At 43.0% G+C, this 26,620-nt stretch overlaps 1 protein-coding gene and 1 pseudogene across 1 annotated transcript; one reads left to right on the top strand and one right to left on the bottom strand.

Moving 5' to 3' along the window:
- Positions 1-14,922: 14,922 nt before the first annotated feature.
- LOC110152441 (Rieske domain-containing protein pseudogene) lies at positions 14,923-15,482 on the bottom strand (annotated as a pseudogene).
- Positions 15,483-19,268: 3,786 nt separating this feature from the next.
- LOC110152452 (glycosylation-dependent cell adhesion molecule 1-like) lies at positions 19,269-22,926 on the top strand. Its single transcript, XM_020916215.2, has 4 exons — positions 19,269-19,389; positions 20,292-20,336; positions 21,143-21,367; positions 21,753-22,926. The coding sequence occupies exons 1-4, from the start codon at positions 19,326-19,328 to the stop codon at positions 21,881-21,883; spliced, it is 465 nt and encodes a 154-aa protein (XP_020771874.2). The 5' UTR covers positions 19,269-19,325; the 3' UTR covers positions 21,884-22,926.
- Positions 22,927-26,620: the final 3,694 nt, after the last annotated feature.

Consider the following 26,620-nt stretch of genomic DNA (forward strand, 5'->3'; position numbering starts at 1 on the left):
AATATTCAGAAAAAAATTCCAGGAAGTTCCAAAAAGCAAAACTTGAATTTGCTCTGCCCTGGCAACTGTTTATATAGCTTTTAATGTTACATATATAATCACCTACATAGCATTTACATTGTATATACAGTTATTTATGTAACATTTACATTGTATGAGGTGTTACAAGTAATCTAGAGATGATTTAAAGTATAGGAGAAGATTGCATAGGTTATATGCAGACACTAGGCAATTTCATACAAGAGACTTGAGAATTCAAGTTGGTGGGGGTGAGGGGGGAGGCTGTCCTGGAACCAATCCCCTGAGGATACCTAGGGAGGGTTATATAAGAAAAAAAGAAGCAGACCACTCCTCCTTGTGGTATGGATCTGTACACTTGAACATTACTTTGGTGGGGGCAGGGTGCGATGCATATTAAAAAGCAGAGACACTACTTTGCCAACAAACGACCATCTAGTCAAAGCTATGGTTTTTCCAGTAGTTATATATGGATGTGAGAGTTGGATCATAAAGAAAGCTGAGCACTGAAGAACTGATACTTTTGAACTGCGGTATTGGAGAAGACTCCTGAGAGCCCCTTGAACTGCAAGGGGAGCCAACCAGTCAGTCCTAAAGGAAATCAGTCCTGAATATTCATTGAAAGGATTCATGCTGAAGCTGAAGCTCCAATACTTTGGCCACCTGATGTGAAGAGCCAACTCATTTGAAAAGACCCTGACGCTGGGAAAGATTGAGGGCAGGAGGAAAAGGGGGCGACAGAGGATGAGATGGTTGTGTTAGGGGAAGCACACTGACTGAAACCGCCCACCCTGTCCAGGCACCATACCATTTGCATGAGTTGTTTTATGACAAAAGGTCCTGATAAGGAATACAGAACTAATAAGCCACCACCAGCCGGAAAAGTTCAGGAAAGGTCGAGAGGAGACACTGCCTGTCTGTCCACTTTCCAGAATCCCTCTCGCTAGCATCCATCTTGGTTAAGTGATGTGTGCACCACCAGGAAAGACTCTGAATTAGAATGATTGGCCAAAGGCCACCCGGAAACTAATCCCATCACCATAAAATCCGAGACTGCGAGCCAAGTGGCAGAGCAGTTCTCCTGGGTTCCCTTACCCTCCTGCTCTCCACGTGGGTGCCCTTCCCAATAAAATCTCTTGCTTTGTCAGCACATGTGTCTCCTCGGACAATTCATTTCCGAGTCTTAGACAAGAGCCCAGTTTCGGGCCATGGAAGGGGTCTCCCTTCCTGCAACAGTTGGAAGGCATCACCAACTCGATGGACATGAGTTTGAGTAAGCTCCGGAAGTAGATGATGGACAGGGAGGCCTGGCATGCTGCAGTCCATGGGGTTGCAAAGAGTCAGACATGACTGAGCGACTGAACTTAACTGAACTGAAGGTGCAGTGCATACATAGCGAGTCTGTGGGACAAACCACTCAAAGTACATACAAACACATCTGTGTCCAAAAGGAAGGCTAAGCACGACTTTCTACCTCCCTTCCCACCCTAAATTTCATGAAATGACCAAAAAATAATTATTTAATTAAAAATAGGCTTCTTTCAGGACTTCCCTGCTGGACTAGTGGCTAGAACTCCACACTCTCAAAGCAGGAGGCCCAAGTTCAGTCCTTGGTCAGGCAGCTAGATTCATATACCACAACTAAGAGTTCACATGCCACAACTTAAAGAAAAGATCCCACATGTGTTGCAGTGAAAAAGGAAAAAAGAAGAATGAGTTTTTCTCTTTCCTTTTCCTGAGAACAAAGAGAATAAAGACATCAGTGAGCAGACCTGAACATTCCTACTTTTTTTATTTTCACTGAAAGTCACTCAGTCATGTCCGACTCTTTGCAACCTGAGGGACCAGCCAGTCCATGAAATTCTCCAGGCCCATCCAGCCCATGGAATTCTCCAGACCAGAATACTGGAGTGGGTAGCCTTTTCCCTCTTCAGGGGAATTTCCCAACCTAGGGACTGAACCAAGGTCTCCTGCATGGCAGGCAGATTCTTTACCAGTTGAGCTATCAGGGAAGCCCTTTTACTTTAGCTGCTCCTAACTCTTTATGTCTAAAACTAAGTGTGCTTTTCTGCCCCCTAACTCTGCAGGAGCTCCACTTCACACCTATTTTCCTTTGACTCTATGCTAAATACATCCTGTGTCCGGTGATGTAACAACACCCTTCCCCTTGTAGTTACATATCAGAGCCACCAAACTGCCAGACTCAATTACTGGGTTACTGGCACCAGTGCATGACTGTCTTTGAGACAATTCAAGAGGACGAAATCAAGATCCTAAACACCTCATCATCGACTCCTGACTGGGAGCCTCATCTTATAGAAGCCCTTAGGTACCTCATGGGAAAGGGGGCACAGTTCGTTAGGCACGAGCCTGCTGTGTGCCCCTGTCCACTGGCTGAAAATTGAAATCACCCTCCTATTTCCTCCAAACTCTGTCTCCATATTTTTTATTCAGCTTCAGTGAGTAGAGGATGTCAGGATTTTGGCCAAGAACAATTTCCACTCTAAATTTCATGAAAATGACCAAAAAAAAAAAATTAATTAAAATAGGCTTATTTCAGGACTTCCTTGTTGGTCCAATGGCTAAAACTCCTCACTCTCAACACAAGAGGCCTGAGTTCGGTCCCTGGTCAGGGAACTAAATCCACATACCACAATTAAGTTTGCATGCCGCAACTAAAAAAAGGAAAAGATCCCACATGCGGCATCTAAGATCTGACACAGTCTCATAAATTAATAAAAATAAGTGTTTTAACATAGACTTATTTCTGGGTTTGCCACTGTTTACCCAGTATTATAGAAGTTTGATGTTCAGATATGAACATAGCAGCGATGGGGTGGGGACCCACTCGGTAACATAAATCCAAATGTAAGGAGCAAGAGTAAAGATACATCTACCAACCTCTTATCTCTGAAGTCAGTTGAATTGATTACAACAAGAAAAATAAAAGCAGATATGTAAATCCCATTTTGGATGAAAATAGAAAGTACTAGCCCCAAATAACACTTTCCATGACAAACTTCTGCCAAGCCCAGTGAAACTGGAACCAAATTGAGGGAAGATGCTGACAATGTCCCTTCATGACAGATCACAAGCAGACCTGGCAGAGGACAACTTCTCTGAAGTACATGATATATTCAGAGGAGCATAATCAAGGGCACTTTATTTATAACTAGATCCATCATGTGTATAATGACTGCTCCTGAAAAAGAAGAACTGAACTCCTAGAAAAGAAAAACATAATTGAAGACAGTATTTCTTAAAAAATAAAGAAAACCTGAATCTTGCTGTAAGGAGGGGGAAGCGGGGAGTTACAGTTTTGCAAGATAAGAAAGTTCTGGAGATGGGCTATACAAATGAATATACTTTGCACCATTGGACTATACACTTAAGAATGATTTAGATTGTGTCCACTGAAAAAAATGTGCAACCTAAAACTGGAGAATTAGGTTTGTACTTGCTGAGTACTTAAGCCTGTAAGTCAGCCTCTCAGATAGCTCTAAGGGGCTGTTCTAGAGAGGTAAGGAATGCGCCAGGATATATAGGAGTGTTTGCCAAAAAAAAATAGAATAACAAAAAATTATTGTTAATTAGAGAAAACCAGACATCTCAAGTTAATGAATTTAGTACTTTTTTATGAATAGGAAGATGGAAGAGTCTGGACTCACTGAAATCATTTCTTTGATATGCACCTTAACTGTCTAGGACCAGTATCCTCTTCTTGCCCATCCAGAATCCACTCTGCGCGCTCTGTTGGGGATAACTGCAATGACTGAACGCTTGGTGGCAGGCATCTATTTGTCTGCATCCAGAGTTCCCTTGAGGCTCACCGTTGAGCCGAGGCTGCTATAATGGCTAATGGTTTGATGGCTGCAGCATCCTTTGCTGATTTGGCAGGCGGCATTCTTTGTCCCCATAGTAAATTCTGTGTTACAGGTATTTTACCATAATTTAAAATTTAAATTAAAAACTTAGACTTCACTGGTGGTCCAGTGGTTAAGAATCCACTTGCCGATGCAGGGTACACGGGTTGGATCCCTGGCTGGAGAAGATCCCACGTGCCTCAGAGCAACTAAACCTGGGTTCCCACAACTATCGGGCCTGAGACCTACAGCCGGTGCTTTGCAACAAGAGAAGCCACCTCAACGAGAAGCCCGCGTACCTCGACTAGGGAGTAGCCCCTGCTTACTGCGACTGAAGAAAGACCACACACAGTAATGAAGACCCAGCACAGCCAAAAATAAAATAATAAACAAATGAAATTTAAAACTTGAAGTTATAGATTGAAAGGAAAAACTGATTCAAAATGATCAGTGCTGAGACTGGCCTAGTAAAGTTCCTTATCTCCAAAAATAAAGAGTCATTGGGCATTCAACATACCCACTGAGGTAAGAAAACAGAAATGCACACACACAAATATGGGCTTGCCTGGGGGCTCAGACGGTCAAGAATCTGCCTGCAATGTGGGAGACCTGGGTTTGATTCCTGGGTTGGGAAGATCCCCTGGAGAAGGAAATGGCAACCCACTCCAGTATTCTTGCCTGGAAAAATGAGAAGCCTGGCAGGCTACAGTCCATGGGGTCTCAAAGAGTCGGACACGACTGAGCAACTATCACTTTCACTTTTCTCACACACACACACACACACACACACACAGAGTCTCGTTCCAGACTTCAGTAACAAAAGACAGTGGAGAAATCCCTACGAAGTCCTCCAGGAGAAGAAATGTGAGATTCAAGCATTTTGTACTTCATCAACCCATTTTACCAGACTAAAGGCAACAGACAAATATTCTAGCATGCAAGAATTCAGAGAATTTCAATCCTATGAACGCTTTCCAAAAAAGCATCAGGCAATAAATTCTAGCCAACTGAGAGATTAAATGGAGAAAACTAGATAAAAGGATTAGTTGTGAGTGTTAAATCCACTTTAATGCAAGACAAAAGCTAAAACTGCTGCAGGAACCCACTCTAGTATTCTTGCCTAGAGAATCTCACAGACAGAGGAGCCTGGTGGGCTACAGTCCATGGGGCCTCAAAGAGTTGGACATGACTTAGCGACTAAACAACAAATGTTAAAAACCATGAGAATGTAATGAAAGATCAGAATAGGAATGATAGAGATAGAAGAGAGAGCAGAGTAAATATAAGTAGGCAGATATACAACTTCTATAGTTGGAGTATCAAAAATTATTTTTAAATCAAGGAATAAATATAATAAAGGAAATTAGTTAGAAAATTAATAATAGTTGAAAATCAGTTGGTGAGGAAAACGAGAGAAAGGAGAAAATACACTTTTTTAAACAGTTATTCTGTTGCTAAGCTGTGCCTGACTCTGCTGCCCCATGAACTGCAGCACGTCACACTCCCCTGTCCTTCACTATCTCCCCGAGTTTGCTCAGATTCACATTCATTGAGTCAGTGATGTTACAGCTTCTAACCTGGGGGGCTCATCTCCTGGTGTCGTATCTTTTTGCCTTTTCATACAGTTCATGGAGTTCTCACGGCAAGAATACTTCAGTGGTTTGCCATTCCCTCCTCCAGTGGACCACGTTTCGTCAGAACCCTTCACTATGACCCGTCCATCTTGAGTGGCACTGCACGGCATGGCTCGCAGCTTTACTGAGTTACACAAGCCTCGCACAGTAAGGCTGTGACCCACGAAGGGGTTTTTTAAATTGATGTTTAGTTAATTTACAATATTGTGTTCGTTTCAGGAGTACAACAAAGTGATTCAATTATACGTATATATTCAGATTATTCTCCATTATAGGTTATCACAAGATATTGAGTATAATTCCCTGTGCCATACAATAAATTCTTAGTGCTTATCTATTTTATGTATAGTAGTGTATATCTGTTAATTCCATACTCCTCATTTATCCCTTCCCTCCTGCCATTTTTCCCTTGGAACCATAAGTTTGTTTTCTATGTCTGTGAGTCTGTTTCTGTTTTGTATATGGATTCATTTGTCTTATTTTTTTGGATTCCACATAAAAGTGATATCATATACAATAAGTCCCCTACATGCAAACAAGTTCTGTTCCAATTTGTTCATAAGTCCAATAAAGTTAGCCTAGGCACTCAACTAACACAATTGGCTATACACTACTGTACTGTAATAGGTTTATAATACTTTTCACACAAATAATAAAAAACAAACACAAAAACATTTTTAATCTTACAGTACAGTACCTTGAAAAGTACAGTAGTACAGTACAATAGCTGGCATATAGAGACTGGCATCAACTGAACAGGTAAGAAGAGTTATTGATTGAAGGAGGGAGAGACGGTGGGAGATGGTAGAGTTGAATGATCATCAGTGACAGGAGACAGAGGGCAATTTAACTCACGCCTTATGTGATTGGACATGTGATGCACATTCTAATCTTTGAAAGTCTGCAATTTGAAGGTTCATATGTACTTACTGTACTACTTTTTCTCTGACTTACTTGGTATGATATTCTCTAGGTCCATCTATGTTGCTGCTATTTTATTCTTTTTATGACTAAGTAATATTCCATTCTATATGCATATAAACCAGAAAGTACACTATTTGAATGATTGCTAGTAGAGGGAGTCGACTCTAAATAATAAAGCACTGAGTATATTATTTGAAATTATGGTCATAAAGATAATCAAAAGGACAATAAACAAACTATAAATCTTTTCTATCACCAGAAGAGATACACATAAAAGAGGAAAAAGAAGCACAAATAATATAGCAACACATGGATAATAAAAAATTGTTAAAACAAGAGGACAGTATTAAGAAGATGAAACTAGTACCTAACACACCTTTCATATGAATAAATAAAATAACACAAATTTATGGACTGAAAGCAAAAGATTCTCAGATTGGATCACAATGCAAAACCAAGCTATAAATGATGGATCAATAGATACATCAATAACAAAGTAATTGCTTCATATTGTCTTTCTTCCAACTTGCTTGCACTCCTGCTTCCTTCCCAGTAATTCAGCACAAAAGCCCATAGGTAGAGCCCAGCAAGACAGACATCTGCATGGGCAGGAGATGGGGGATTGCTGGAAAGCTGAACAAGATTTTGGAAGTGGAGTGAGATGAGTGTGTCTGCCCAAGGGACAAGTGTGAAGGAGGAAGTAGTGGCCCAGTCTGGGGTGTTAGAGCCCAAGGAGGGTAAGGAGGGGTCTCCCTGCTGCAGGGTGACCAAGCCTGTATTCTGTGGAGCCAAACTGGAATTGGAGGTAACATTGACAAACTATATATATATATGGGTTTCCCTGGTGGCTTAGTGGTAAAGAATCTGCCTGCCAATGCAGGAGACACGGATTTGATCCCAGGGAAGATCCCCTGGAGAAGAGCATAGCAACCTACTCTAGTATTCTTGCCTGGGAAATCCCATGGACAAAGGAGCCTGATGGGCTACAGTCCATGGGGTCACAAATAGTCAGATACACCACCAACAACAACAACAGCAGCAAAATACGTATACATATATATGTGTGTGTGTGTGTGCATGTGTGTATACACACATATACGTCTAGCTGTAAAATATGTATCACGTGTTATCTATCTGCATGAACATACATCCATATCTACATAGATGCATACATACAAACATTCACACATCCTCTATCTTTAACCAATAGGAAGGCCTGGAAGCAGCAACATCCCAAGAACAATGAGCATAACTACAGCCTGTATCTTTGTTTCTAAGTATCATTAAGAGGACAAAAGTCCTTGAAGAAATGGCTGATACCAGGACTGGGGTAGAGAGAGTACACAATGAGCCAAAATGCCTTGCTGTGCCAGAAACTAAAAAAGTGCTCAAAGGATGATGGAGATGTGTCAGACGAATACACAGGCTAACCAAAAGGGCGGCTTAAACCCCTTACTGTCAAACTGTCTCAGACTAACCAAGTTTAATGCAAAAGAAAAGCACTATAAAGGATTATAATTATAATAATCATCATAATAATAACAAATAATTATAGCAACAGGATTATCATTCATTGACTAAATAGAAAATCACGAGTCCATAGTGATATAAATAAATGAATAAATAAATGAGGAAGTAAGAAACTCTGCTATTTTCCTTCCAGCAGAATAGCAGCTAATGAACAGAGAAAGAATGATTGAACTAGAAAATCACTATTTGGCAACCGTTACAGGAGTAAAGAACTCAGCCAAGAAACATCAATGAATGTGAAAACTAATTGGTAAAAGTTTGATGAGGAATATGATATTTACACAGCCTCGAAGTAACTTGTCACAAAATATTTATTCATTACAAAGAGGAAAAAGAGTAAATCCCCAGCCAAGAAACCTGGCGGACACCACATTAATCAGTGATCAAAGTTAACATCACAAAAGTGGGCCAAGTTGAATTATGTCCTACTTGATAGAATGTGAATACGAAGAGTACAGTGTCACTTCTTGATATTCCTGACAAAAAAAAAAAAAAGAAAGAAACTGAATCTAATTACGAGGAACATTCTGCACAACTGATCTGTAATCTTCAAAACTGAAAATGCCATGAAAATCAAGGAAAGACTGAGGAACTGTGACAGCTAAATGATCTGCAGAATCTTGGATTGGATCTTTGTCATAGAGGACATTACTGGGACAACCAGCGACATTTAAATATGTCCTATAGTACTCATAGATACAGAGAACAAACTAATAGTTACCAGTGGTGGGGGGGAGCAATAGCGGGGCTGGGTAGTGGGAGGTATAAACTATTGTGTGTAAGATAGCTGATATTTCATAATAACTGCAAATGGAAAGTAACCTTCAAAATTGTATGAAAGTGTTTAAAAATTAAAACAAATTAATGAAACAAAATTAATGAGACCTGTGGTTTAGATGGTAATAAGATATTAATAATATATCAAATGTTAATTTTCTAGGGAACCCTCCAAGATGTTGGTGGGAATGAAAATTGGTATAACCACTATGCAGAACAGTATGGAGGTTCCTTAAAAAACTGAAAATAGAGCTACCATATGATCCAACAATCCCACTCCTAGGCTTATATCCAGAGAAAACCATACTTTGAAAAGATACATGCGTCCCGGTGTTCATTGCAGCACGATTTACAATAGCCAAGACAGGAAAGCAGCCTAAATGTCCATTGACAGATGAATGGATAAAGATGTGGTGTGTATATACAGTGGAACACTACTCAGCCATAAAAAAGAATGAAATAATGCCAACTGCAGCAACATGGATGGACCTAGAGATTATCACACTAAGTGAAGTATCAGACAAAACCAAATATCATATGATATCACTTGTGTATGTAATCTTAAAAATTATCCAAATAAATTTATTTACACAACAGAAATAGACTCACCGACTCAGAAAATAAACTTATGGTTACCAAAGAGGAAAGGTAGGAGAAGGCATAAACTAGGAAGTTGAAATTAACATATGCACACTACTTTATATAAAATGGGTAATCAATAAGAACCTAGTGTATAGCACAGGATGCTCTACTAAATACTTTGTAACAAGCTATATGGAAAAAGAATCTGAAAAAGAACAGATATATGTATCTGTATCTCTAGATAAATTTGCTGTACAACTGAAAATGATATGACATTGTAAATCAAATATACTGCAATATAAAATTTTAAAAATTTAATGTTAATTTTCTGATTTTAATGGTTGTATTGAGGTTATGATGAGGATGTCCTAGTTTGTCAAATTACACAAAACTCAATAGAAAAGAAAAGAAGTAACTCAGAAATTTGTTGTTGTTCAGTCACTCAGTCGTGTCCAATTCTTTGCAACCCCGGATTGCAGCACGCCAGGCTTCTCTGTCCTTCACTATCTCCCAGAGTTTGCTCAAGTTCACATCCACTGAATTGGTGATGCCATCCAACCATCTCATCCTCTGTCGCCCCTTCTCCTTCTGCCCTCAATCTTCCCTAGCATCGGGGTCTTTTCCAATGAATCGGCTCTTTACATCAGGTGGCCAAAGTATTGGAGACTCAGCTTCAGCATCAGTCCTTCCAATAAATATTCAGTGTTGATTTCCTTTAGGATTGACTGGTTTGATCTCCTTGCTGTCCAAGGGACTCTCAAGAGTCTTCTCCAGAGCCACAGTTTAAAACAACAACTCTTCGGTGCTCAGCCTTCTCAATAGTGCAACTGTCACATCTGTACATGACTACTAGAAAAACCATAGCCTTGACTATACGGACATCTGTTGACAAAGTGATGTCTCTGCTTTTTAATATGCTGTCCAGGTTTGTCATAGCTTTTCTTCCAAAGAGCAAGCATATTTTAATTTTGGGGCTGTAGTCACTGTCTGCAGTGATTTTGGACCCAAGAAAATAAAGTCTCTCACTGTTTCCATTGTTTCCCTATTTGCTCTGAAGTGATGGGACTGGATGCCATGATCTTAGTTTTTTGAATGTTGCATTTTAAGCCAACTTTTTCACTCTCCTCTTTCACTTTCATCATGAGGCTCTTTAGTTTCTCCTCACTTTCTGCCATTAGGGTGGTGTCACCTGCATATCTAAGGTTATTAATATTTCTCCTGGCAATCTTAATTCCAGCTTGTGATTCATTCAACCCAGCATTTCACAAGATGTACTCTGTATATAGGTTAAATAAACAGGGTGACAATATACAGTCTTGATGTACTCCTTTCCCAATTTCGAGCCAGTCCATTGTTCCATGTCCCGTTCTAACTGTTGCTTCTTGACCTGCATACAGGTTTCTCAGGAGGCAGCTATGGTATTCTGGTATTGCCATCTCTTTAAGAATTTTCCAGTTTGTTGTGATCCACACAGTCAAAGGCTTTAGTGTAGTCAACGAAACAGAAGTAGATGTTTTCCTAGAATTCCCTTGCTTTTTCTATGATCCAACAGATGCTGTCCATTTGATCTCTTGTTCCTCTGCCTTTTCTTAGTCAAGCTTGAACATTTGGAAATTCTTGGCTCATGTATTGTTGAAGCCTAGCTTGAAGGATTTTGAGCAATTCTGAAATATTGAGAAGTCAAAGGATGGGCAAAAGCACATAAGAAAATTTTTCAAAGCAGAATATTGATCTTAATATCAGATAACATTTATATCAATACAAAGACATTAAATGAGAAGAATATTTATATGAATAAAGTTTATAATTCACACAAAAAAATCTCATAGACACAAATGTTTCTGCACCTTCTAAAAGAGCACCAAAATTTGAGGACAAGCAAAATTAGTGATTGGAGAGGCTCTAATTACCTGTCTCTATCCTCAAAGGTCTAGTAGAGCAGGGAAATATGACTATGGAAAATCTAAGTATCTTAAATAGTAAGATAGAGCTAATTTATTAGTCTTGCAAAGAACATATTTCATTTCAAAACCTCAAAAAGATGCATCAAAAAGTATATCATGATAAATAACCACAAAAATAATTATGACTAACATTTCTATAAACCTAAAAAATTTGTCCGTCCATGTTCTAAGCACTTTACAGATTTCAATTTCTTTAGTCCTCATAACAATTCTATGACAAAACTCGAAGCAGAGAAGTTAAATAAGGTCATGTAGCTAGTACATGGTGAACTGGGGTTTGAACTGAGTCAGTCTGGCTCCAAGTCCACTTTCTTAGCCAACACCTTAATAACCTCTAAAATGTGGAAGCAATGCAAAGAGACATTCCCTCATCATAAAACTGTAAAACTAGAAATTAAGAATAGAACTAGATAATCCCCCTTAAAAAATTTTTACCCAAATGGGAATTTATAACCTTCTTAAACAGCTATAGATTTAAAAGGGAAAATAAAAGCAGAACTACTTAATATCTAGAATGCAACAGTAATAAAATACTACATATCTGAGATATTTCTAAAACAATATTCTTAGGAAATTTCAAAACCTTAAATATTAACATTCATTAAAGAAAAGATAAAAATACATTACTTGAGCAACCAACTCAAAAAAATTAAAGAACAAACTAAATTTAATGAAAGTATATAGAAGAAATTAGTAAAATCAGAAATTAATTAAATGGAACTTCTCTGGTGGTCCAGTGGCTAAGACTCTGCACTCCTAATGCAAGGGGCCCAGGTTCAACCTCTGGTCATGGAAATAGACCCACATCCTAATCCTGCATGCTGCAACTAAAGATCCTGCATGCTGCGACTAAGACCAACCAAATAACCAAATAAATAAATGAACAAAAATAAATATTTATAAAGAAACAAAATCTTTTTTAAAAATAAATTAATTAAATGGGAAAAAGTTATAAAACCTAAACCTAAAAAAAAAATCCAAGAGCTGATTATTTAGGGGAAAATAGATATACCATTATCAAACTTAACCAAAAAAAGAGGTGGAGGGAATGGGGAGAGAAAAATCAGAATAAGAAATGAGAATGAAGACATACCAAAGATAAAAGGAAACAAATAGTTAAAAGATTATTTTGTTTCAATATGTACAAATAAAATTTTAAACCTGAATAAAATGGATTGTTTTCTAGAAAAATATCCAAGAAAACTGACCCTAGAAGAGCTAAACTACATACACAAACAAATTAATATAGAAGAAACAGAAAATATCAAGAGCTATCACACACACAAAAAAGCACCAGGCCCAGAGGACTTCACAAATGAGTTCCATCATCCCTTTAAAGAACCTGTTTCCATTTAAACTGCCCCAGAGCACAGCGTGAGTAGGAAACCTCACAAATACTAAAATGAAGCCAGTAGAACATTGATTTAAAAACCCAAAGGAGTGCCCATGAAGGGAGTGGAGAGAAAAAGAAAATACAGACCAAATTCTCTTAATTTCAAACACTGAAAATCCTAAGTGAGATATTACCAATAGAATCTAGCTGAAAGTAGAGTCCATTCTCCTTGTTTAGTCACTCAGTCATATCCAACTCTTTGTGACCCCATGGACTATAGCCCACCAGGCTCCTCTGTCCATGGGATTTTCCAGGCAAGAATACTGGTTGCCATTGCCTTCTCTAAGGGATCTTCCCTACCCAGGGATGGAACTCGAATTCTTGTGTCTCCTGCATTGGCAGGCAGATTCTTTACCACTGAGCCACCAGGGAAACCCAAGTTGAATTCATACCGGGGGTGGGGAGGTGGTGGGGGAGAGTGGTTTAGGGACTTCCCTGGTGGTTCAGTGGCTAAGACTGCACTCTCAAAGCCAGGGGCCCAGGTTCGATCCCTGGTCAGGGAACTAGATCCCACATGCTGCAACTGAGACCTGGCACAGTCAAATAAAAAAAATTAATGAATATTAAAAATAATGGTTTAATAATAGGAAAAGTATGAATGTAATCATATAAACCAGTGATCAATAAAGGAAAGCATATGGCTATATCCCAAGAATTCTACATAGGAATTTGACAAAAATTCTACATTCATGCTTTTTAATGATAAGATTATCATTTAAATGATACTCGTAATAAAATCACACTCAAAAATTTTGCCACAAAAATTTCTGCTTAGAAAGCAATCATTGAATTATTCAAATAATTCAATCTAAGATGAGTTAAGAGATATGGCAAATGAAAACCATTAAATAGTTGTTAAAGGATTAAGGAAAATCCAAAAAGAGTCTCATAGAACTAAATTTATAATATCATAGAACTAAAATTCAAGACAATATCAACATGGTGAGATGTGGGGAGAGAGCAAATGGAGAGAGCAGCATGAAATATTTGTCTGATTAGACAGAAAAGATAGATCTTCAGCAGGCTTCCCTGGTGGCTCATCGGTAAAGAATCCACCTGCAATGCAGGACCCCCAAGAGATGCAGGTTCAACCCCTGGGTCAGGAAGATCCCCGAGAGAAGGGCATGTCAACTCATTCCAGTATTCTTGCCTGGAGAATCCCATGGACAAAGGACCCTGGCGGGCTACAGTCCATGGGGTTGCAGAGAGAGTCAGACAGGACTTAGCACGCATGCACGCGTAGATCTTGAGCACCTCATTCTACTCGTCAATGTTTCAGCAACTTCCCCACTTTCTTTCTCCGCTGGTGTTGAAGGGAGAGCTCGAAGTCGGGATAGAAAAGTGGAGAAAGTGAGTGCTGAATTGGACGTAGTATTGAACCCCTAATGCCCCAGGCCAGAAAAGTGAAGTCGCTCAGTTGTGTCGGACTCTTTTCAACCCCATGGACTGTAGCCTGCCAGGCTCTTCCATCGATGGGATTTTCCAGGCGAGGATACTGGAGTGGGTTGCCATTTCCTTCTCCAGGGGCTCTTCCTGGCCCAGGGATCAAACCCAGTCTCCCACACTGCAAGCAGACTCTTTACCATCTGAGGTCCAGAAACCACCACAATAATAAGAGATACATACACACATACACACACACATGCACACGCACACACACACACACACGTACTCAAAAGAATAGCCTCTCTGCCTCCCAAAATTCTTAGCAAAACAAAAGCTTGAGATTTGCTTACAAGCTGTTGTCCTGTCTGTCAAAGAGCATCCTCAAGGTCTCCAAGTCAGAATGGCCCTAGACACTGGCTTTATTTTATTTTATTTTATTTTATTTTAACTGTTGAAGGTGGGTGCTGGGAGTTTATTATTGTATACATTAAAAGTTTTCCATGATAAAGTCTACTATATCAAGTAGGGATTTTCCCCCTAAATTTTTCTTAGTAGATCTAATCTTTTTTTTTAACCTTTTCTTCACTCTGGTTACTCCAAATTATTTTTATCCTTCTTCTAATGCACATTTCAAACCTATAACCTTAAGGTTCCAATCAATCCAGAGGATTGGCTGAAACGTATTCTATAGATCCCAATGATGATCCTTACATCATATTAAGTACATGTGCTTTTGAACCTTTCATAAATATGACTGTTAAAGATGATAAATGTGCTTCTGTTGGAAAAAGTTAGTCATCTTTGGTACTCAGCAAGGTTATTCTAAAAATACTTTCGAAACATACACAACATTTTTCATTGCCATGAAATTTTATCAGAAGGAACTTGGAATTACTTTGAAGACTCCAGTGGCATAAAAGTCAGAGTCACACTTAAAAGGCTCATTAGAAAAGTCACATAAATATTCCCATTGTCCACTGTCACTGTGTGAATCCTTAGCTTTATTCCTTTGGAGCATCACATGGGTTTTGCTGATGGGTCTTTAGGATTTATAGACTGATACAGTCCTTCTCCTGTTTCCAAAGTAATTTTGTACTTATGCCAGGGGCAAACTATACATGCTCGTCCATCAAATTCCTCGATTTCTCCCAAATGTAAAGGTCCTCCTGACTGGTAACAGCGAATATCCATAGCATGAAATTCTCCTTTGTGGTAGAAAATGACCACTTCCCTGTCATGGACAACAGCTGTTATTCTTTCAGATCTTTTAATGTCTTCTTCTCTGCCCACATAGACAGAAGCATATTGCTCCTTTGTTTCAGGGTCTTGTTCAGAATCATCAGGATCCATGCTTCCCCGACCCCCTGCCCCACCTCCGCGAGACCCGGCCGCAGCGCCCCCGTGTGAGGATACTGAGCCGGCCAGGGAAGCCCGGGCCCTCTGCATGACGGGGCACTGGCTTTAAAAATGTGAATTCCTGGGTTGCATCCCAGACTTATTAAATGCAGAGGGAGAGGAGGTTTCCCAGCGGACCCTGTGTGCCCTGAAGTTCAAGCTAACCAACCTAATGCTGCTATCCTTCTAGAAATGGCAATCTCCAATAAGCCACTACTCCTGACCCAAGAGGGTGCCAGATCCTGAAAAACAGGGACCCTAGAGATCCTTGGAGATCCCCCAGGGCCTTCCTCTCCTTGCTGGAGAGGAGATCGAGGCCCAGAGAGGGGGAGTGGCTGGCCAAGGGCCATACAATGAAGTCACAGCAGATTGACCCTTGGACTTGGGTGTCCTGACTAAAAGCTAAAATTTAAAAACAAAATAGGCTTCTCCAAGTTTATAAGGTTCACTCCAGTCACATCAGCTGACACAGGCAGGAAGGGTGATCAGGAGAGCATCTCAGCAGGCCCTGTAGAGTGTGCAGGGAGCAACCGGTGGGGGGGGGGGGGGGGGGGGTGGGCTGTGAGCCCCTGCAGCTGCTCTGGCGACACTCGTCCTGCCGTGACATCAGCCCCAGGCCGCATATGTCAACCTCCCTCTGTCTCGTGGGCATCGCTCTGCCTCCCCCTTCCTCCTCGGCAACTACCACTTTTACATCTCATTGAGTTCTCATTCTGTCTACCTCACATTCAGAATTCACTGAGAAGGGTCTTGTTGACTTGGTTAGAGACCATCCTGTAAGGAGCACCAGAAGCGGACACATCTCTCACCCAGGTATCCTCATAAGCCACTGGTCTTCCTTATGTCCAGACAGGTGATAGCTCTCTCTGGATAGGACCCAGGCTTCCTCACCACATATGAGTGGCCAGAGGAACAGGGCCATCTGATGCAGTCAGGAACTTGTGCGTTAAGAGCCACTGTGACCTCTTTTCTCGGAAGGAAGCTACAGGCCTGGCACCTGGACTCCACTTCGGTCCATTGTTCTCCTGCCTATGAGCCCTTAGGCACATAGGACAAAGCTCCAGCTAGAAGGGACAGGTGGCATAGAGTGGAGGCTTGGGGTAGGATTGCCAAACTTGGCCAATAAAATACACAACACCCGGTTAAATGTGAATTTAAGAAAAATGATAAGCAACTTTTCAGTATGAGCTGGTCCCATGCAGTATTTGAGTATATACTTACACTAAAAAAATTATTCACTGCTTATCTGAAATTTAATTGAGCAACTTGCATTTTACCTGGCAATCCTATCTAGGAGCGCAGGAATCCAATCTGTTTTGCTCACTGTTGAAGCTCAAGTACCTATCACATACAATTCTTGTTGGAATATTCAATTATTGAAGAAGACCTCTCAGAGGTCCCTCCCTCCCCACTAACAGTAAACATATCCCCCAGGGGCCAACTTTGAACAGACAAATTGACTCATTCAATTTACCAAACTGGAGCACTTAGCAAGTGTCAGGATCTGTGCTAAATAAATTGAGATACAGGAATAAACTATGGCTCCTGTCCTCAAAAATGGTAATTGACCAGAGGGAGCAATCGATCAAAGCAGAGAATTACAATCAAGTGTGATAAATGCTAGACAGCAAAGGCCATTGAGCCAAGGCCAGGCGATTTTACTCACCACCATATCGCCAAAACTTATACCATAGCAGGCACTCAAGAAATAGTACCAGGATGAAATCACAAAAAGACGAAGATATGAGCTTTATCATGGGGCCCACAGAGGCATGGCGATTAACCGAGGGAACTGTCGTGGCGAGAAGGTGGGGCTCACTTGAGGGAGGAGGTATCATTGATGTGGATTATGATATGGGAGCACAGCTGGCAGACAGAGAAGGAAGAGCGTTCCTGGCAGAGGGACAGCTTGAACAGGAAGAACACTCCAGTGAGCGAGGAGTGATTCCAAGGGCCAAGAGATAAAGTCAGACAGGCGGAGCACCTCAGACACATGCCCAGCGAGTCTGGACTTTACCCTGTGGATGGTGGGTGGCCATTAGACACTTCTGAGTAGGGAAGATGGCTTAATTAATCCTCCAGCATTAGCACTAGAGTGGAGACAGACTGGAGGCCAGAAGGGCAGTGAGAAACAGTGAGAAATAGCCTAAGCTGGAGGTGATGGAGGCCCGAACCTGCAAGTTATGAAGCGTGTTAGGAAACAAGCCTGCAGGGCTACAGACATGTACTGGAGAGCACTGTGAACGCCCGCCTCTGTCCCTTCCCCACTGCTAAGTGCCCTCTAAGAGGGGAGGTGGCCCATCAGTGGGGGCAACTGGGGAGGAAGGGGAAGTGGGAGGCAGCCCAAGACAAACTTCCTTCACTTCACAGCCTCACTTAAGTAGAGAGCAGTGCCCAAGCCGTTGGAGGGGGACTGCCAGCCCCCTGGGCTCTTCCCTCCTGCAGCCAGAGAGAGGAGAAGGGTCTGGTTGACACAGCTCACGGCTCTCTGTGGTCCACAGGTGGGGCCTTACCCTCTGTGGGACCCCCACATGCCCAGCAAGCCATGCTTCCTGCTGAGGACAGGAAGTTCAGTCACAGGGACAGCAGCCCTCACCTTCCTGGAGATGGTTCAAAAGAGAGGCTCCAGAGGGATCATCAGCTCCAGCCAGAGGAGAGCACAGGAGGTCAACCAGTTCAGTCTCAGGCCCAGGAACAGGCCTCAGGCCCTAGGTACATCCCCCACCACCTCTCCAGATGCCTCTCTGGGTGTCCTGCTGGTCTATCTTGTCTGCTTCTAGAACTACTAGCCTCTGTATGTATAAGACATAGGGTCTAGAGTTAGACTAACATGGGTTCAAATTCACGCAGATGTGTGACATTGTGTAAATTGCTCAGCTCCATGAACATGTTTTTTTTGTTAGCATATATTTTTAAAACCACCATGATTTAAATAAAAGATCCCACTTGCACAAACTCAAAGCAATGTCTGGCATATAGCTGGAATCCCTATAAAAGCCTGGCCCTGGGACTCCCCTGAAGGTCCAGTGGTTAAGAATTTGCCTTCCAATGCAAGGGATGTAGGTTCAATGCCTGGTGGGGGAACTAAGATCCCACATGCCATGGGGCAATTAGGCCCATGCGCCGCAACCGGAGAGAGTCCGCAACTGGAGAATCCACACATCTCAACGGAAGAGCCCACAGGCAACAAAGATCCTGCAACTAAGACCCAGTGCAGCAAATAAATAAATAAAAATAAATATTTTTTCCAAAAAAAATCCTGGCCCTTTCTTTCCTGAATGCCTGGGGAGTGCTCATCTGTAGCCCCAGAGGATAGCCTAGCCCTTTCTTTATTCAGTCACTCTGCTTGTCTAATCTGTCCCTACTCTCCTGGGGGAGATAGATATTAATTTAATGATCACTTAAACAAAAGTAAAATTCTACCAATAATAAGTACCATGAAGGAGGGAAACTCATACACTGGTAGTTACTGTGAACATGTTTTTTTGTTTGATAAATAGCATATATTTTAACAACCATCATGATTTAAATAAAAGATCCCATATGCACAAACTCAAGACAATATCTGGCATATAGGGAGCCTGGGGCTGGCTCCCTTGGCACATTCCAGGCCAGGGGGAATGCTGGCACCTTGCTTTCCTGTTAACTGGTTTCCCAGAAGTTCCAGTTCCCCAAAACAAATGTATACAGAATAGGGAAATGGGGAGGGGAAACCTGGTTTGTCCCCAGGTCCAATCCTGAACCAGATTCCAAAAGCCGATCCCTACCCTCAAATACATAAGGCCCCTGCCAGGCAGCAGCCTCCTCAGCAGCACCCAGCAGCCTCCCCGGGGAAAACAGATGCTGCTATAGCCCCACCATGAAAGTCCTCTGCTTCCTGCTTCTGGCCAGCTTGGCCGCCACCTCTCTCGCCATCCTTAACGGTGAGTCTGGCTTCCATCAACCTCCCCCTGTCCCCTGGGGTCATTGAGCTGTGGCTGGAGAGACCTCAGTGCTCCAAAGGCCTTTCCTTAATCCTTGTGATGTGTTGTGTGAAGAGGTCAGGAGATGCAGTCAGAACCAAGCATTCACACCCGGATAAACTTAGGGACAGAGGCAGGGGGCTAGGACACATGACTCCAGGAATCCTGCACCCTAGAAAGTCTGTGGCTGGGATGAGAGGGGCCAAACTGAACCCAAATCAAGGCAGACTATGGGTCAACAGAGATTCAGATTAGATTCCAGGTTCAGATGATGCTGGAAACCTCCAGTAGAGTCACTACACCTACGTGGAGCTTTCTGCCTTCCTCTGTACAGTGAGGCCAAGACATAGACACACATACATCCAACAGCTATTTATTGAGCACCTAATGTATGCCAGACACATAGTTCTAGATGTTTGGAATACACTCTCAAAATACAGAGATCTCAGTCATCATTGAGATTACAGCCTAGGGGAATAAACCAACAGTGAAGTGAAGTCATTCAGTCATGTCCTACTCTTTGCGACACCATGGACTGTAGCTGACAAGGCTCCCCTGTCCATGGAATTTTCCAGGCAAGAGTACTGGAGTGGGTTGCCATTTCCTTCCCCAGGGGATCTTCCCGACCCAGGGATCGAACCCAAGTCTCCCACATTGCAGGCAGACACTTTACGGTCTGAGCCACCAGGGAATAAACCAACAGTAAGCACGTTAGATAAATGCCAACGTGTTAGAAGTGCGAAGGAAAAACATAAAACATGGTAAGTGAGAGGAGAATGCTGGGGCAGAAGGGGCTGCATAAGAGCATCTCACATGTTAAATGTCTTCAGACCTTCGGGAAATTTAACCCTCTTATTTTTCAGAGCCAGAAGATGAAACCCACCTGGAGGCACAGCCCACAGATACCTGTAAGTCTCACACTGGCATCTTTTAAAGTAAGTCAGTGGTGGTAAAAGATTGTTCAGTGAGTGACGAACAATGACGAATTCTCCATCTGAGAAAGAGGTGGAGCAAAGACAATCCCTTCTGATGTTGGATCTTAATCTTTCCTACAGCACTAACTGGCCAAGCTCTAGGGGCCAGAAGCTCTTTGAACAGCACTTCATGCTGGTTAGTCATGGGAGATGGGTGTGGGGACTACATATCACTCCTGAATGCTAGCAGGTGAGGAGTTTCAGCTCACCCTGAGGTGAGGATGCTACTGGGGGCTCCTCAGTCCCAAGCTCCCTACCCCACAAAAACCTTGAACATTGCAGGATTCTGCTTTGTGAATTACCCATAAATATGGTTTAATCTCAGGCTAACTTCCTATACACACACACACACACACACACACACACACACACAATTCACCTGGCAAAAGCCAGAGAAGGCAGACTCAAGTGATACCCAAAATTCAGGGAAAAAAAAAAGATCCAATATTTACTGAACTCCCTCCTATGTGCCAGACAATGGGACAGATATTTGCATAGTTATTCTCTTTGTGTTAAGAAGGTAAATTTGCTAAAAGTGTAATTCCTAGTCAAAGGCATCCAAAACCAGGTGCTTGTGGCTTTGGATGCCAGCATGGGACATCAACTCTGCTGTATGATAACTGGGCAATGACTCAACTCTGGTGGCCACCAGTGTTATGGGAGATAACACAGCCCTGACTGGCTGCTCCTCACCATGAGCTCTTTCTCTGCCCTCATCTCCTCCATCATCTTGCTCCCAGCTGCTCAGCTCATCATGAGAAACCTCCAGATCTCCAATGAGGACCTTTCTAAGGAGCCTTCCATCTCCAGAGAAGAGTTGATTTCCAAAGAGCAAATTGTGATCAAATCTTCCAGGAGACCACAGAATCAGAATCCCAAGCTGTCTCTGTCCATACTCAAGGAGAAACATCTCAGAAATGCTGCCCCTCAATCAGAAGAGACTACAGAACACACTCCCAGTGCTGGTAGGAGCTAGCGGAAGGGGTTAGGGGCTGGGCAAACAGTAAGCAGCAAAAAGGGGTGGAAGTGGTTGGGTCAGAAAGAGAAAGCAAGCTGCAGCAAAAAGGAGTGAGAGAGGAATTCAGAGAATAGCATTGAAATATTACACTACCGTACATATGTATACCTATGGCTGATTCATGTTGATATATAAAGAAGCCAATACAACCTTGTATAGCAATTATCCCCCAATTAAAAATAAATGAAAAAAATTTTTTTAAGAAATGAGAGTTAAAAGCAAGTCAAAGAACCCATTAGTTGCCTTTGCCAGTGCTGTGGAAAGCTGTAGGGAAGCGGTGAGGGTGCAGGGGAATAGCTCTACCCTGACTTTTCTCTCCCGATATCCCCCAGCATCCACCACAGAAGGAACACTGATGGAGCTCGGCCATAAAATCAGGAGGAATCTGGAAAACACAGTGGAAGAAATCATAAAATATCTGAAAAGCCTGTTCCCTCATGCCTCTGAAGTCGTGAAGCCGTAGTAATGGGGATGCCCACAGCCCAGGCGGGCCGCTGCAAGTACCTGTAGCACCCACACCGCTTGGACCATCACCACCATCTCTCAGCTCCTCAAGTCCTTTACTAAGGCATCGCATCCCCAGCCTGGCTCTGTGCTGGCTTTGTAGCACCAGAAAGGAAGGCCCAAGGCCCCCACTCTACTGGGATTCTTCCTTTAGTCACCCCATTCCTTTGATTTTAAACTCCTCCCCCTCCTCCTCCATCAGTCTCTGGGTGGGGAAGATCCCCTAGAGGAGGGCATGGCAACCCACTTCAGTATTCTTGCCTGGAGAATCCTCATGGACAGAGGAACCTGGCAGACTATAGTCCATGGGGTTGAAAAGAGTCAGACACGACTGAGCAACTAACGCACACTTACTTGCGTACTTCCTCCCCAGTTTACAAATGTGTTCAACTCTCCACATCCCAAAATATTCTTTGTGAAGTCTTGGCTCTTCTCTCCAGCTGCCCCTCCACCTCATGCACCACTGCCCCTGGGCTCCCTCACCCACCATGCCCACCTCACTGGCCTGCAGTCTGCCTTGCCCACCCACCAGCCTGCAGCAACTGCTCTCCCAAAGCCCCCTGAGCCCAGTGAACCCTGTGACTGTTTCACAGTGCTGACACTTTTTAATCTGTCTGTAGAACTGGATAGAACATTCTAGAATGTTCTTCTCAGGGAGATGCTGCACTGGCCTGGTTCTCCAAGCTCCAGGTTCAGGTCCCTGCACATTCTCTGACTGCATTCTGTGCTCCCAGGCCCCATCCAGTGCCTTCTCATTCCTTCTTCACTTTTCTTCCTCATCTATACCCTCATCTGCCAAGACTTCTGCTTCAACTCAGGGTGGGCGACTCCATCCATACACACAACAAACATTCACCAAGTGCTTCCTACGTGCCAGATTCATCTACAAATGTGTGCCAATCTCCCTCAACTGCAGCCAGTTTTCACTGTCAAGGCATATGGAACTCATTGTGGGGGAAAGAGTATGGTAAAATAAAGTAATAAATCTCTTTTTTCTTGCAACTGGAGAGAAGACTCTTCACTCCAGGACAGATAGGATGACAGGAAGGAAGACATGAGATAATAGAAAATGTGTATATTGGTCTCTGCCCCTGGTTCTTGGCACAGAGCTCCTAAAACCCTCATAACTTCCTAGGTGATGAGCACATTTATTTAGGAGCATCTCTTTTTCTAACATTTGGTCTTTGGCTCCATCTGTGACACAAGGTCCCTAAAACCCTTGTAAATTCCTAAACGATAAGGGCACTAGGAACATCTTTCGTTGTATTGAGGCAACTCTGGGTGAGCTTCTGGATGGCAAACCATGGTTAGAAGCTGGGAATTTTCAGCCCCGCCCCCTACTTGTCCAAAGTGAGGGCAGGGCCTGGAAATGGAGTTAATAATTGATCATGCCTGTGTGAGGAAGCCTCCATAAAATCCCGATAGTGATGGATTCAGAGAATTTCCAGGTTGGGAACACATCCACGGACCAGGAGGGTGTGCAGCCCAACTCCATGGGGATGGAAGCTCCTGCCATCAGGACCCTCCCAGACCTCACCCTGTGTATCTCTCCACCTGGCTGTTCATCAGTATCTTGTATCACCTCTTTTAATAAGCTGATAAATGTGTTTTCCTAAGTTCAGACATCAGGGCCATTGTGTGTCCAGAATCTAGTGCATGGCTATTTGTAATGGTTTTTTCCAGGACTAGGGTGGAGGCCAAGAAACTCTTAGTGAGAGTTCAAGGTACAAGAGAAAGATATTGTAGAAATGCCTCCTGAGTGCATTCTCCACAGAGGCTCTCTAATGCTGCTGCACCTGCTGCACGGGGAAGAGCCTGTCTGGTCGGTGCTCCTCTTGAACGTGATCTTCAGTCGGCCGCTCATGGCAGAACAGGAGCAGAGAGCTAGCTTACTCAGTCAGGGCAGAATACAGTTGGAACACAAGAGGTGATGGCCAGGCATCTCCACGACCGTTTCCTCCTGACCGGTGGGGGCCCTGAGCTCAGCCAATCAAGTTGCCAGTGCTTGCGCTGCACCACACGAGAAACTCAGTGGTACCTGGGACACTAGCACCTCACCAGAATGCTCTCAGTCCATGCCATCTCTTTCCCAACACGTGAATTTAAACTCCAACTGCGAGAAACCTCCAACTGTTACCGAGCCCAAGCTCTTTCTGCTAGCCACATGACAGGCCAATGAATCAGAGACAAGGTGTGAAGTCAGCTCACCAAGAAGATGGCAGACTGATGTCTCAAAATAACCACCTTATCGGGGTCTGGATGCCAGGTTCTTTTGCAGATCAGAGATGGGGGGAGGTGAGGAAACAAACCATAAAGGTCATTAATCTTGTATATATCTCTTAGAATGGCAAGGGGAGGATGTGGGGAGGGGAGAGGGATGGGTTAGCTTCTTCCTTCCTGCCATCTACAGGTAGACAGGGTTCTGAAGAAAGGCACTTTAGTGTAACAGCCAGGCAGACTGGCTGGATTCTGAGGCAGACCATTATATGTGATTATAATAACAAAAGCAATGGAAAGCATGTTAAAGAAACAGTTCCAACCTGGAGTCAGAACTGGCTTTTCTCTGTAACACAATGAAGGATTGATGTTGGTGTTAATTTTGCCATAGCGGGATGAGGGCATGCCTACTATGTCTTCTCTCAAAGAGGGGCACTTCAGACATTTCTGTCATCCTGCGATACGTAGAAATTTAAAATAATTCTGCTGGAAGTCCCAATTTAACTCAGATGTGACTACATCTATTTCTTGCCTGCATGAATTCCCCTTTGAGTATGTTTCACCTTCTCAGTGACTATGTGTCCTGACTCCACAAATTCCTGGGTGTGGGCTTGGGCAATACACACACCACTCAAATAACCGTGTTCGTTTAAAGTTATCTACCTAATGACACTCACACTGCTCCCACCAAACCACCTGGTCCTTCCTCCCTCTTGCTGGGCAACTGTCTACACTAGTTTCCTGGGTCCATGCTCCCTCTAGCGGTCTGACTCCACTTTGCATTGTCAAATCTGCCCTTTCGGCCTCCTTGATCTAGAAATGAATACTGTGCTCTTTTCTAGTTGCGCCCTTAAAATCATTGATGTGTGAAAATATCCCCTTTTTCTCTTCATACATCTCAATCACGCTCTCTAAAACCTCAACATTTTTCTCAAGAAAATCTCTTTTCCCCTCGTTTGAGCAATAGAACTTCCTTCTTTATCTCCTTCCCCTTACTTGCTGACTTTTCTCACTACGAGACCAAGACTTGTATCTCACATGGACCCCATGCCTGCTTGATTTCCTGAATAAGTCTGATTTCTAGAGACAGAATGTTCCAGGTACAAGATTTGTTCATTTCTCTCTTATCTTTCAGTTTGTGATAATTCCAAATTGAGTTTTTTTCCACTTTCACACATATTGGCATTTCCTCCATGTGAAGGGTCCTGGTCTTCTTATCAGTATGAGGTCCACCGCACCTCTGTGGTTAACCCCACAGCAAGTTGCACAACATCTGAATACACAGGCCTAACTTAATATACAACTCCAAGCCAAGTTGAAACAATGTACCAGGAAATAATTCTAGGAACCTGGGGACAGGTTCCTAAGCAAAACCCCTCCATGGTTCCTTCTGTGACCCTAAGTGAAATTCATAACAGCATAGATAATCACAATCTGGGACACCCAACAGAGCATCACTTACTAAAGACTAGCACAAATAATCTGAAGTAAAATTTTAAGTCTTGGGCTCTGTACCCACATGGAACTGTGATCATTTCTTTCCAGCTTCAACTGTACCTATAAAGCTTCAGGCCAGAGGTAACTCCAGAGCCTTTTGCCTTTTTGAATCCACTGTACTGGGTCCTCATGGGCTTCCCCATGGCTCAGTTGTAAAGAATCCGCTCGCAATGAAGGAGACTGAAAAGATGGGAGTTTGATCCCTGAGTCGGGAAGATCCCCTGGAGGAGGCCATAGCAACCCACTTCAGTCTTCTTGCCTGGAGAATCCCATGGACAGAGGAGCCTGGCGGGCTACAGTCCATAGGGTCGCCAAGAGTCGGACACGACTGACGTGACTGAACACACGCGCGCAGGTACTGGGTCCCCGAAGGCCAGTCCTTGATTTTACCATCAGGGCCACCGGAAGGCCCATCGTGTTGTCACCCCTCCCCACTCTGAGTCTGGTCAGTGGAGAAAACACCCGGAGAACAGAGGGCAGAAGGGAGACAAAGTATCAGGGTTTTTAAAGACTGTACCAGTGCCAGACAACTCACAGCACTCTGACCTCCCTGGCCAGCTGAGACAGAAGAGGGGCAGGGGCCTCCTCTCCTTCCTGCCTGCCTGAGCCTCTGCACAGAGAGGAAAACAGCAGGCCCTCGCAGGGAGAGGCGGGGTGGGGAAGCCTATCCGAGGGTGTATGCTTGCATTAGGAGAGGGCAGCCGAGAAAGAGACAGTGCTATTCCGGAACATTCCTGTTTCCACATTAACTCCACTCCTGGGTGAAGCGTGGACCGAGAAATGTTCTGCCTTACCAGCTGCCATAGAGTCTCATCCCACAGCCACCAAGAGAAAAATTTTTTCATCTTGTATTAGTTTTCTCTTTTTTGTTGAAGCATAGTTGATTAACAATGTTGTGTTAGTGTCTGGTGTGCAGCAAAGTGATTCAGGTTGATATCTATAGATATGTATGTACGTATATACACACATACACAGCGGCTGC

This window comes from Odocoileus virginianus, chromosome 24, assembly GCF_023699985.2.
Source record: "Odocoileus virginianus isolate 20LAN1187 ecotype Illinois chromosome 24, Ovbor_1.2, whole genome shotgun sequence".
Lineage (NCBI taxonomy): Eukaryota > Metazoa > Chordata > Mammalia > Artiodactyla > Cervidae > Odocoileus > Odocoileus virginianus.